Source organism: Phyllobates terribilis, unplaced genomic scaffold (assembly GCF_046119375.1).
Source record: "Phyllobates terribilis strain yellow unplaced genomic scaffold, ASM4611937v1 Scaffold_4__5_contigs__length_816908805, whole genome shotgun sequence".
NCBI classification, from domain to species: domain Eukaryota; kingdom Metazoa; phylum Chordata; class Amphibia; order Anura; family Dendrobatidae; genus Phyllobates; species Phyllobates terribilis.
Window position 1 is genome coordinate 213956795 of NW_027362764.1, and position 12407 is coordinate 213969201.

General features: G+C 41.6%; 1 protein-coding gene across 2 annotated transcripts in view; it reads right to left on the reverse strand.

Moving 5' to 3' along the window:
• ZNRF2 (zinc and ring finger 2) overlaps positions 1-12407 on the reverse strand; it is a 99825-nt gene that overhangs the window by 6852 nt on the left and 80566 nt on the right. For both annotated transcript variants that reach the window (XM_073678063.1, XM_073678062.1), the window contains exons 3-4: positions 3417-3522; positions 552-632 (exon numbers count right to left, since the gene is read on the reverse strand). In XM_073678063.1, coding sequence (XP_073534164.1) covers positions 575-632; positions 3417-3522 — 164 coding nt within the window. In that variant the 3' untranslated portion in view covers positions 552-574. The remainder of the gene's footprint in view (positions 1-551; positions 633-3416; positions 3523-12407) is intronic.

The window sequence follows — 12407 nt, forward strand, 5'->3', positions numbered from 1 at the left end:
TAGGAAGCACGGTATGAAACGCCTAAAAAAAAACAACTAAATAACGGGCAGGGGGTGTGACTCCTGGGAAAGTAGGAGCTCCTGTTGTGACCCTTGAGGAACTAGGGCAAGGTGGGGTTACTTGCTAGGATAAGAAGTAAAATTCCAACTGCGACTAACGGGAAGGCATTGCTGCGACTACTGAGCAAGATGGTTGTCACTATTAGGAAAAATGGGCATCTGCTCAGAAGGAAAGGGGAGTTGGGGGCACAATTTTTACCTCTGTAGGGAAAGGAGGAAGACAGCTGCGACTGCCCAGGGAAATGTTATTATTGTTGGTTGGACAGCGTGTTGTTGCGATCTCCTACAGCTTACAGTGGGCTCCTAGAATTGTGTATGACTTGTGTCCATGTCTAACAGAAAGATGTCTTCTCCAAGGCAAGCCAAGTCATCCCAGTAGTTTTTTTTTTAAAAAAATAATAATAATCATGTCAACCTGTCTACTTTACCATTGATTAATATAGCCCCATTCCTTTTGAAAAGAGCCAAATAGTCAAGTGCGAGTTATTTACCTATCATACGGGCTAACCGGTGTCTAGTCTGACGGGTGCTCCGGACAAGATCTATTGACTTCAAACCATTCATCTATGCACCTACAATAGAGAAAAAACAGCGATCAGACACAAGACAAGTTCCAGTGACTTACAGCGAGGCTTGCTGAGTGGAGCAAGGACTGCAATTAATCGCAAGGAGGCAGCTAAGTGTACAGTTTAACCCAGTACCATAGTACAACACAAGAACATATGACACTAAGGCTGTGTGCCCACGATGCGTTTTTTAAGCATTTCCGCAGCGGCAGAAACGCTTAAAAAAACGCTTGGTAGAAGGCCAGCCATGTTCCCCAATGATAATCCGCATGTGCTGTGCATATGCTGCGGAAATTTCCGCTAAGGGTTATCATTATGGAAAAAAACGCAGCATTACCAATTATTTTGTGGAAGTGTTGTGTTTTCACCGCCATTGACTTGCATTGAAACGCTTGGATTCCGCATCACTGCATCTGTAGATGCGCATTCCACGCGTTTCAATGTACGGATGGTACCCGGGTCTGGAGGACAAGAGACTCTCCTCCGGACCCAGGTACCATAGAACCTGTAAAAAAAAGAAAATAAAAAATAAATATGATATTTACCTTCTGATGGCCCGCGGTGCGCTTGTCTTCGCTTGCCGGCAGCTCGCGGTGGACTGAAAGACCTGCGCGGACGTCATAGTCATGTGACGGCAGGTCCTTCAGTGCACCGCGAGCTGCCGGCAAGGGAGGATGGAGCGAAGCAAGACTGCGGGGGCCATCGGAAGGTAAGTATAGATTTATTTTTTTATTTTTTACCATTCTTTACGGTCACACTATATAAATCCATGCTATTTGCATGCATTTATATAGTGTGACCAAGTTGTCAAGCACTTTCCAAGTGATGCTAAAATTGATTGGAAAAGAGCTTGATAACCCGCATGCGGAAATGCAAGTGAAGAACGCTTCACATCCGCATTTCCCTGGCAAAAAAAACGCATGTACAATCTGCATGTACAATCCGCATGTGTTTTTTCTGCCAGGGAGATGCAGAAACGCTCAGGAAAAAATCCAGAGCATTTCTGCATTGTGGGCACATAGCCTTAGGAGTGGTATCTCTTGATTTTTTGCATTGTTGTTTGATATTGTCTGTAGTGTTCATCCCCATTTAATATGTGCTCAAATGACAATGCTAACAAGTGTGTGTATTGTGAGATGTATGGATGCCTTGAACAAACGTTTTCAGTGTGAATATAGCTGCGATCAATGTCACCATGTTGTATATTTGGAAGCCCAGGCCGTAGACCTAAATATGCAGCTTGCAACACTCAGGAGTATTGCAAACCTAGAGAGGAGTTTAGAGCTCACTGAGCAGCTCCTGAGCCTCCTCCACAAATAATCTCCCCCTCAATCACATAAATTTACGTGACTTTGCATTAAAGGGTTAAACACTTCCCATTTCATTTTTTCCATTATGAAGGCACCGCCCCATTGCCGCCATCTTGGTACTCCTCTGAAGCTCAGGTGTATGCGCACCTTCAAAGGAGATCGCGATTTCCACTAGATTTTGCAATACTGTAGTAAGATAGGAAACTAATTGACCATTTACATTTTAAAAACTTAATGTATAAATACAGATGTAAAAACTGGACAGAGATGAATACGGATGAAAGTCGTCAGAATTTTCTGGATGAAAGATCGGACAATTTTTTTATTCGTTCATGTAACCTTAGCCTAAGGGACAGGAAACAAAGTTTTTATAAATGGGGACCACAAGGATCTGTGCTAGGACCAATTATTTTTAATCTCTTTATTAATGACCTTTTGGGTGGGATTGAGGGTAAAGTGTCAGTCTTTGCTGATCACACAGAAATTTGTAAGATAAAAACAGAGCTTGAAATTACAAAATGATCTGGATAATATATCTGAATGGGCAAACACTTGGCAGATGAGGTTTAATGTAGATAAATGTAGAGTAATGCACCTAGGACAGAGTAATCCTATTGCTGCATATACATTAAATGGAGTATTCTCGGGACTACAGAACAGGAGATGGACTTGGGTATTCTGGTTAAAAAGTAAGCTGAGCAGCAGTACTCAATGTCAAGAAACAGCCGCAAAAGCCAATAAAATATTAGGGTGTATAAAAAGAGATATTTAATCCTATGATCAAAGTGTAATTTTTTTTTTCCTCAAATACCCCATGTAAGGTCACATATTGAATATGAAATCCAGTTTTCAGCTCCACATTTAAAAAATATTAGAAAGCTAGCGTTGGTTCAAAAGGCAGGCAGCTTGAATATTACAAGGGATGAAAGGTTTTTCCTATGATGAGAGGTTAGAAAAGTTAGGCTGGTTTAGAATAAAAAAAAAAAAAAAGGAGATCCCATTTATATGCACAAAGGGCTGCCACATTATTTATCCCTTCATAAAACCTTACAAAGGACCAGAGGGAGGAAAGGCGATTCTAGCAGCTAAACAGGAAAGGGTTCTTTACAGTCAGAGTAGTCAGACTGTGCAATGCCGACCACAGGAGGTAGTAATGGCCGACACTATAACAGCATTAAAAAAAGGACTATGGTGATGTCAAGTTTGGGTCAGGATACTTGTGGACTGTCCATTTCGGACTTTGATACATGGATGTGTGAACTCGGCATTATTGCTTAAACAATATATAATGCATTTTTCTTAAAGGGTAAACAATGGTGGCATATCACTAGATTATGCAGCAATGTCCAGTCTCTGGTCTTCACCCATCGGGCATTCCCTCTATTAACTCAGAATCCCCTAACAGGAAAAGTGAAAAACCTATTAAATGTCAAAATAAGGATAAAAACGACAAGCCAACACACAAATACAGAATACTTGCCCTTTGTGGTATATACATAAACAGGGTAATCTTGCTATTGTGTCCCCTTGCTGTAGGTCCTCCAGACATATTGTACATTCTCCAGCATCTTTGCCAAGAACATCCTCTGAAAAAGTGAAAATATAGGCCCCATGTTACATTGCTGACATCCCATACAGCTCAATTTCACCACACTCCTGACCACTGTTACACATCCATATTAAACGTCAGCCCATTTCTAAGTTCTGATGTGATACTTACCAGGAGTGGCAGAGCCAAGATTTATTCTAAAGGAGCTGTCCACCACTTTGAGACAGGTTAGCAATTATCCCAATGGTTGTGTATACATAATAATATAAAAAGATACTCACCTTGTGGACTACTAGTGCTCCTTGGTAGCCTCCTGCTGGTGCCCCCTGACGGTCTCCTGTCTCCCTCTTTCAGTGGGAGCGGGGTGGGAGTCAGGAGACAGGCAAGGTCACCTCGTGCCCCTGCTAAAAGAGAAAGCCAGGAGATCGACAGGGAACACAAGAAGGGGTACAAAAGAGCGGTGGCATTTTATTTTTTTACATTAACAACCTGTCTCAAGTGGTCAAATCCTTCCTGTAGACCACCTCGATTCCCTATTTCATAATCCACTAAAGCCTTGTAAAATGTATTCCTTGAGCTTACTGAAGAAAAATCCACACCAAGTGTGGAACTAAAACATATCGACAGTTATTTTTTGGCTTCAGATAGAATTAGTGCTGCAGAGACGAACAAGCATTATCCGATTAACAGGCAAGTGTTATGAGTGGCCCCAACCCATACTGTGGCTCTCCATAGTAAACCATCCTCAGTGCCTCTTTGGTGGCCTCTACTCTTCTGTAATGGCAGGGATTTTGGCACTGGAACCACAGGAAAGCGGTGTGTACCCTACCCATCCCCCACATGGTATTCTCACTGCTGTGGGGAACAGCCTCAGTGACATGCGCAGTACATTAGTCAGGGGGAAGGTACACGGCACATTTGCAGGATTTTGATGACATACTGTAGCAGAAAGGGAAAACGGTCAGTCAAGGCCAAAGGAGAGGCTTTGGGAAGAGTTTACTGTGACGAGCTTGAGCACTTGCCAGATTATCAGGATATTCAAAGATTTTCTTTACAAAGTTAACGATCTGTGTAGAAAAAAAAAGGTTTGCTCAAGAGTTTAAAGGGGTTTTCCCATGAACAAAAGTTCCCTGGCCATGTACGGAGCATACCACATCTCCTGGGCAGGGGAGGAAGCAAAAGAGTATACAGATATTACAGCAGGGGGATCGCAGAGGTAAGTCCCTTACCTGGCAAAGTCACTGCTTTGGCAGAATCAGAAACAAACACACTCCCCCCTTGAGAAAGCACTTAACGCGAAACGCGCATCATGGCATTTGTGGTGGACTCCACACTAAGCATTACATATACTTCTTTGAGATGCAATTATCTACTTTTTTGCACCTTTACATGCATTGATACTTTGCTTTAGTATACATGGGAGCAGATATATACGGATACATAAATTCTGTGTGTATCTGAGGGTAATGCCATTTATGTGGTCCTACTCACTTGATCCTCTTTTAAAAATCCTATTTTTGTATGTATAACTTTTATTAAGAACATTATATTACACCTTTGGTCTTCATTGATGAGTGATCCACTCTAAAAAAAAAAATAAATTGATGGAGGTGGGAAAAACATATGCGCTATATGACCATCTGTAATTTTAGCAAAATAAAGGCTCCTGGCAGACTCTGTTTAAGGGTATGCTAATCTGTGAACACCATCTTACACAGCAAATAATAAATCTATATTTCTCCCCATAAAAAATCATTACATTGCTTAACTTAAGAGAAAGTTGCATATTAGATATGTCATCACTTTTTAAGATCGATAACAGTGCTATTGTACATTCACAATTCTGCTTGTTGTCATTGGACAATGCCCCAACACTATAGGGCTACCCCATTAAAAGCACTGGAACGTTTAGTTTTTCCTGCATCAGATCACGGCAGTCCCGAGTGCAACATACTGGAAGGAACCAGAATAATAAAGTTCCTCTCAACTAAAAATTTATGTAAACTTTCAGCATTGTGCTCTGCGTGGTAAATGCTCCAATTTTCCACTAGATGTCGCTAGACACAAGATTTACTTAATACAAACTAGGATTGTAAACTGCATTGTAGGGTATACGATTAGGTCCAGAAATATTTGCATAGTGACAAGTTTTGGCATTTTAGCAGTTTACCAAAACATATTCAAGATACAGTTATACAATATGGGCTAAAAGTGCAGACTCCCAGCTTTAATTTGAGGATATAAAAATCCTGACAGGAGTAAGGGTTTAGGAAATATAGCTTCTTTTTCAAGGAACCAAAAGTAATTGGACAATTATTTTAAAAGCTCTAATGTGCTGCATGAGCTGTTCCCTCATTAATCCATCATCAATTAAGCAGGTAAAAGGTCTGGAGCCGATTCCAGGTGTGGCATTTCCATTTGGAAACTGTTGCTATGAACCCACAACATGCGGTCATCAGGCTTACAAAAAAAGAAAAAAGCCATCAGAGAGATAGCAGAAATGTTTAGAGTGGCCAAAACAATAGTTTAGTACATTCCGGAAGAAAAAAAAAAAAGCAGCGGTCTGGTGAACGTGGGAACCCAAAAAGGCCTGGACGTCCATGCAAGACAACAGTGATGGATGATCGTAGAATCCTTTCCATGGTGAAGAAAAACCCCTTCACAACATCCACCCAAGTGAAGAACGTTCTCCAGGAAGTAGGTGTTTCACTACCATAAAGAGAAGACTTCATGAGACAAATACAGAGGATTCACCACAAGGTAAAACTATTAATCAGCCTTAAAAATAGAAAGTCCAGATTAGACGTTGCCAAAAAACATCGAAAGGAGCAGCCCAGTTCTCGAAAAGCATTCTCTGAACAGATGAAACTAAGATCAACCTGTACCAGAATGATGGGAAGAACCAAAGAATGGAGAAGGCTTGGAACAGCTCATGATCCAAAGCTCACCGCATCCTCTGTAAAACATGGTGGAGGCAGTGTGATGGCATGGGCATGCATGGCTCCTAATGGCACTGGGTCACTGGTGTTTATGGATGATGAGACTGAAGACAGAAGCAGCCGGATGAATTCTGCAGTGTACAGGGCTAAACTTTCTGCTCAATTTCAACCAAATGCATCAAAGTTAACTGGAAGGTGCTTCACAGATGGACAATGACCCAAAACATACTGCGAAAGCTAAAGAGAAGTCTAAGGCAAAGAAGTGGAATATTCTGTAATGGCCGAGTTAATCATCAGATCTTAACCTCATTGAGCAACATTTCCCATGCTTAAGACAAAACATAAGGCAGAAAGACCCACAAACAAGCAACAACTGAAGTCACTGCAGTAAAGGCCGGCAAAGCATCACAAAGTAGGAAACATAGTGTTTGGTGACGTCCATGGCTTCCAGACTTCAGGCAGTCATTGCCTGCAAAGGATTCTCCACAAAGTATTAAAAATGAACATTTTATTCATGGTAAAGTTACCGTATTTTTCTATAAGACGCACTTTTTTGCTCCAAAATTTTGGAAAGTGGGGGGTGCGTCTCATAGTTCGAACTGTGCCCCGTACTCTATATCTATGACTATGGGTGGTGAGGGTGTGGTGGGAGTTGCAGCGGGGGATAAGTGGGGTCACAGGAGGCAGCAGCCGCCTGCTGCAGCCAATGCTGTACCCGCTGCTAAAGAAAATGAATATTCACTGCTCCCCACGCCCATGGGGGTGGAGAGCAATGAATATTCATTTTTCTTAATAGCGTGCACACTGTACCCGCAGCGCGGCTCCTGCTGCAGCCGGCGGTCTGTGTGCACGCTATTAAAGACGATGAATATTCACTACAATCGACTAGCATGGGTTTTAGTGAATATTCTTGGTCTTTAATAGCGGATGCAATTCCTACACGTTTCACAAGATATTTTCTGTTCAACCCCTTTTATTAAACCTGAAAGTTTACAATTCATTTGCATCTCCGTTGTTTCATTTTAAATAAAAAAAATTAGTGGCCTGCAGAGCTGAAATCAAAAATTTGGTCACTGTCCAAATATTTCTGGACCTAACTATATATAGTTGTGAAAATAGCTTTCCAAAATACATGAGGATCCAGTTTAGTTTTTGGGTGTAAATATACAGATCCTGCATAAAGCCATACTACAGTTGTGTGAATGGAGTCTTCGGTATCTATTCTTATAGCCATGGAAAACAAAGCATTTTTCTGCGTTATCCGCATTGCCTTTGTGTTTTATCCATTTTTTCCTCATCAGCCTTTAAAAAAAGGTAAACAGTCTGAGATATATATATATATATATATATATATATATATATATATATATATATATATATATACATACACACACACACACACACATATATATATATATATATATACATATACATATACACACGTACACCGATTTGTAGCAATGGATTAGTGAAAAAACAGATTAAACAAGAAGGGAACACTAAAGTACAAAGTCTGTGTTCCATACTCCATACTTTGTATACAGATCCCCATACATGAGTCGTAGTCAAATAGTCAAAATAGAAACAATAATATCTATAATAACAAGTGTATAAAGAAATGCTGACACTGAAATAGTGAAGATGGCATCTATGATAACAGGCACAAACGCAGAACAATAATGTAAACCTATAAAGAACTGAGTTGAAGAGCACTAAATGAGAAAATATGTTCTGTCTGAAAAACAGCATGTTTAAAAATGAAGATACGGGATTTTAAAAACAGAACCAAAATGGGCAAAATAAGACATGGCAGAGATGATAAATACAGGTATATAATATAATATGTAATGATTTTATATATATATATATATATATATATATATATATATATATATATATATATATATATATATATATATATATATATATATATATATATATATATATATATATATATATATATATATATTTTTTTTTTTTTTTTAATTACTTGTATTTACATTTATTTTTTTTACCTGTAATATATTAAAACAAAAAGTGGGATTTTTTTGTGATAGGTACTTTTTATAGACTAGGAAGAACAAGAACTGCACCATGTGAATCCTTGATCCTGGAACTGAAGAGTGTTGTATATACATCACATAGGCATAGCTCGCAACTGTCCCGTATTCTGCGGGACGGTCCCGATTTGAGGGCTCAGCCCAGGTACCAACATGGCTGTGCGTATGATGTCCGTGGGATGGCGTGCCCGGTGTGTGCGTATGATGTCCGCAGGATGGCGTGCCCGGTGTGTGCGTATGATGTCCGCAGGATGGCGTGCCCGGTGTGTTCGTATGATGTCCGTGGGATGGCGTGCCCGGTATATGTATGATGTCTGTGGGATGGTGTGCCCCGTGTGTGTATGATGTCCATGCGATGGTGTGCCCCGTGTGTGTATGATGTCCTTGTGATGGCGTTCCCGGTGTGTGTATGATGTCCGTGCGATGCCGCGCCCCGTGTGTGTATGATGTCCGCGCGATGGCGTTCCCGGTGTGTGTATGATCTCTGTGTGCTGAATTTCCCTCACTACCAGCACCGCTCTGACAACTCCTCCTGCTGGGGGAGAAAGGTAATGGTAAATGGAAGTAGTTGTGAAAACAGCCGCAAGTAAATAAAATGCTAACACACATACACACACAGAGTACTGTAGTGCTCATTATTATAGGAGAAAAAAAAGGAGGCTGTTTATCATTCTACTACACTCATTAACATGGTAATTTTAATAACTCCTATAAATCACTCGGACCAGCTGTTCTTATCACCATAGTTTTAGACATGACCATTATTAGAGAGGCAATATTAGTCACTGCTGTTATTTCTGAACACAACTATTCAGTTTGCTATTTATAAGGTTGGAGCACCGATATATCATAAATTACACTTACGTGGGGTGCTCATAGGTGGGGTCTCTTCTTGTGTCTCATTACTTTTAATACTTATTATTTTAATTGTTTTCGTCTTGTTACTTTCGCCCTGCTCAGGAAGAGGACATTTCCTAGCTAATGAAGTCCTGTGCATCTGCACAGTCCCACAGACAGCCCCGTTGCAGTGTGACGGGCAGCGAATGATAAATGTGACAGTGAATGGGCGATGGGGTCACGGTATTGGAGCACAATGGGCAATGATAACTGGTACATAGCTGAGCTTTCATGGGGATCTAGAGCACTGCAAAGTAATATTTTACAAAAGGTACACGTTAAAGATCAAATACTAAATGTTGGCATGAGTATAGCAAGAATCGGAGCACAAATCTGCAGAGCTCTGTAATAAGTGTGAGATGGGGGATATATACCAATGTAAAGGGGAACACTCAATATACGGTAATGCTCTGGTACGACTCTGGCCATACAAGGACGTACTGCATAGTTTCCATCCCCTAGTAATGTGAAACAAATTTCTTTTATAAAAATTTCCAGTGTTAAATGTATATAAGGATGAATGATAACACTGACTGACATGATCTTTATCATTCATGTCTCTGTACAGATGATCACTACCAAGGCTAGGCTCATAGTGACGGATAGTCTAGGCCGGCTGCCTCGTAGGTGCTAGCGTGAGAGCCGTTGCTAGGCAACAATAATGCTCATCGCCGGGTAGGGTGCAGTGTTCTCCCCATCTGTTGCAAGAATTGTCAGTCAGATGATCAGCCATGATTATTCACACGGCTTATTAATAATTGGTTAAAAATCGTGAGTCGTCTAAAATCTGGGCAAAAAAAAACCTAACACTCTTGTGTACAAGAAAAACATTTATTAATAAACTTCATATTTTCAGCCAAACATACAAAAGTGAAATCACATGCAGCACATATGTCCCCAAAAATCAGCTGTTGCTGCCGCGTGTCCACGCGATCGCCGCCCGGGGCTGCCGGTAATGTCTAACTCCCTGGCACTTGCCGATCTGCCAGATCACAGGCTGTTATGTGACAACCGGTGTCTGCAGGCCATTCAAAGAAAACAGCATGCGGTCTGCAAGGCAATTACTGGAAACGTGATATTCCCCACAGCCCTGTTATTGGATTGTGCCACAGGTTAAAAGAGGTGAAGCACATCAAAATAATGAGAATCGGACCATGTCATCCACAAGTGTAAGTGATGAGACATCACCCGCGTCTTGGACTCAAAACATTAAGTTTGTATTGTTACTCAAGCTTTCACTTACACGCCAATACATGCTATGGTTAAGTGCTCTAAATGGTGATTGCCAACATTTAGGCTGTGTTCCCACTATGCGTTTTTCAAGCGTTTTTGATGCGGATTTTCCACAGCGTAAACGCTTGCAAAACACTTGGTAATCCGTGCCCCATGATCCCCAAGGAAAATCTGCATGTTCTGTGCCCATGCTGCGGAATTTTCCAAAGCGGATTTTCCTTGCGGAAAAATCTGCAGCATGTCCATTATTTGTGTGTTTCTGCATGCGGATTTGAGATCCCCATGAACTTGAAAAACGCAAGTCAAATCCGCATGTAAAAACGCGTCAAAAACGCGTGTAAAATCCGCAAGCGTTTTTGACTGCCAAGAACATGCAGAAATGCTGCAGAAATTTTCTGCTTCATTTCTGCATCGTGGGCACATACCCTTAGGCTATGTGCCCACGATGCAGAATTGAAGCAGAAAATTTCTGCAGCATTTCTGCATCTCCCTGGCAGAAAAAACGCATGCAGATTGTGCATGCGTTTTTCCTGCAGAATACATGCGGAATACATGCGTATCCACATGCGTTAACGCATGTGTTTCCGCATGTGGACTGACAAGCACTTTCCAGGCGATAGCATCACTTGGAAAGTCCTTGACAACTAGGTCACACTGTATAAATCCATGCAAAAGGCATGGATTTATACAGTGTGACCGTAAAAAAAAAAAAAAATAAAGCTATACTTACCCCCGATCCCCCGCCGCGTGTGCTGCAGCGCTCGTCCTGGCTTCTTCCGGCACATCGCGAGACAGGCTGTGGTCACTTGACCGCAACATCATCTCAGGTCCTGGAAGGTAAGCGCTGCTGGGGCCGCCGGACAGGTGAGTATAACTTTATTTATTATTTTATTCTTTTTTTACAGGTACAATGGTACCCAGGTCTGGATGAGAGTCTTCTCTCCTCCAGAACTGGGTACCATCCGCACATAGAGACACATATAATCCGCTTGTACAAATGTACAGACACGGATTCTATGCGTCTCAATGCAAGTCAATGGCGGCGCTTCCGCAAAATTAATGAACATGCTGCGGATTTATTTGCGCTGCAGAAACGCTGCGGAAAAATCCGCAGAATGTGCATTGACATTGCGGAATGCCATTGGGGACCATGGGGTGCGGATTACCATGTGTTTTTGATGCGTTTCCGCTGCGGAAATTCCGCAGCATAAACGCATGAAAAACGCATCGTGTGCACGCAGCCTTAACGTCATCACATAGGTGAAAAGCTGCAGATAGGTGGGGTCCGACTGCAGAGATCCCCACTGACCACAAGAATGGGGCTCCACATTAACTTGTCAGAATCAAGCAGAAGCCGCACATCCGCACCACGCTTCATTCATTCTCTGCGGACTACAGGCTTCCCTACAGGAGAGGGAGCGGAGTGGTGGCGGGCATAAGGAGCTGTAACCATCAGTTTCTCTTTAACTTCCGATTTATACAGAGCTCAGCATTCAGAGAACTTTGACATCTGCAGCAGATAAAACACTAATTGTATCAAAATGACAGCAAGCAGCCCAAGTAAGTGACACATCGCTGGAATCGGGTCTCAGCCCTTACAAAACACTGCTCTCAGATTATATAGTAAAAACCTGCTGACAGATTCCCTTTAATCCCTGCCTGCCCTGCTACGTAACAGAATGACAAGGTAAAAGTGTAGCAGCTGCAAACTACTATATTATTAGGCAATGGGACTGCTGTGGGCACAGGAAAACACTGGTGGTTTTAATATGATATTCAAATTGATGTAATGA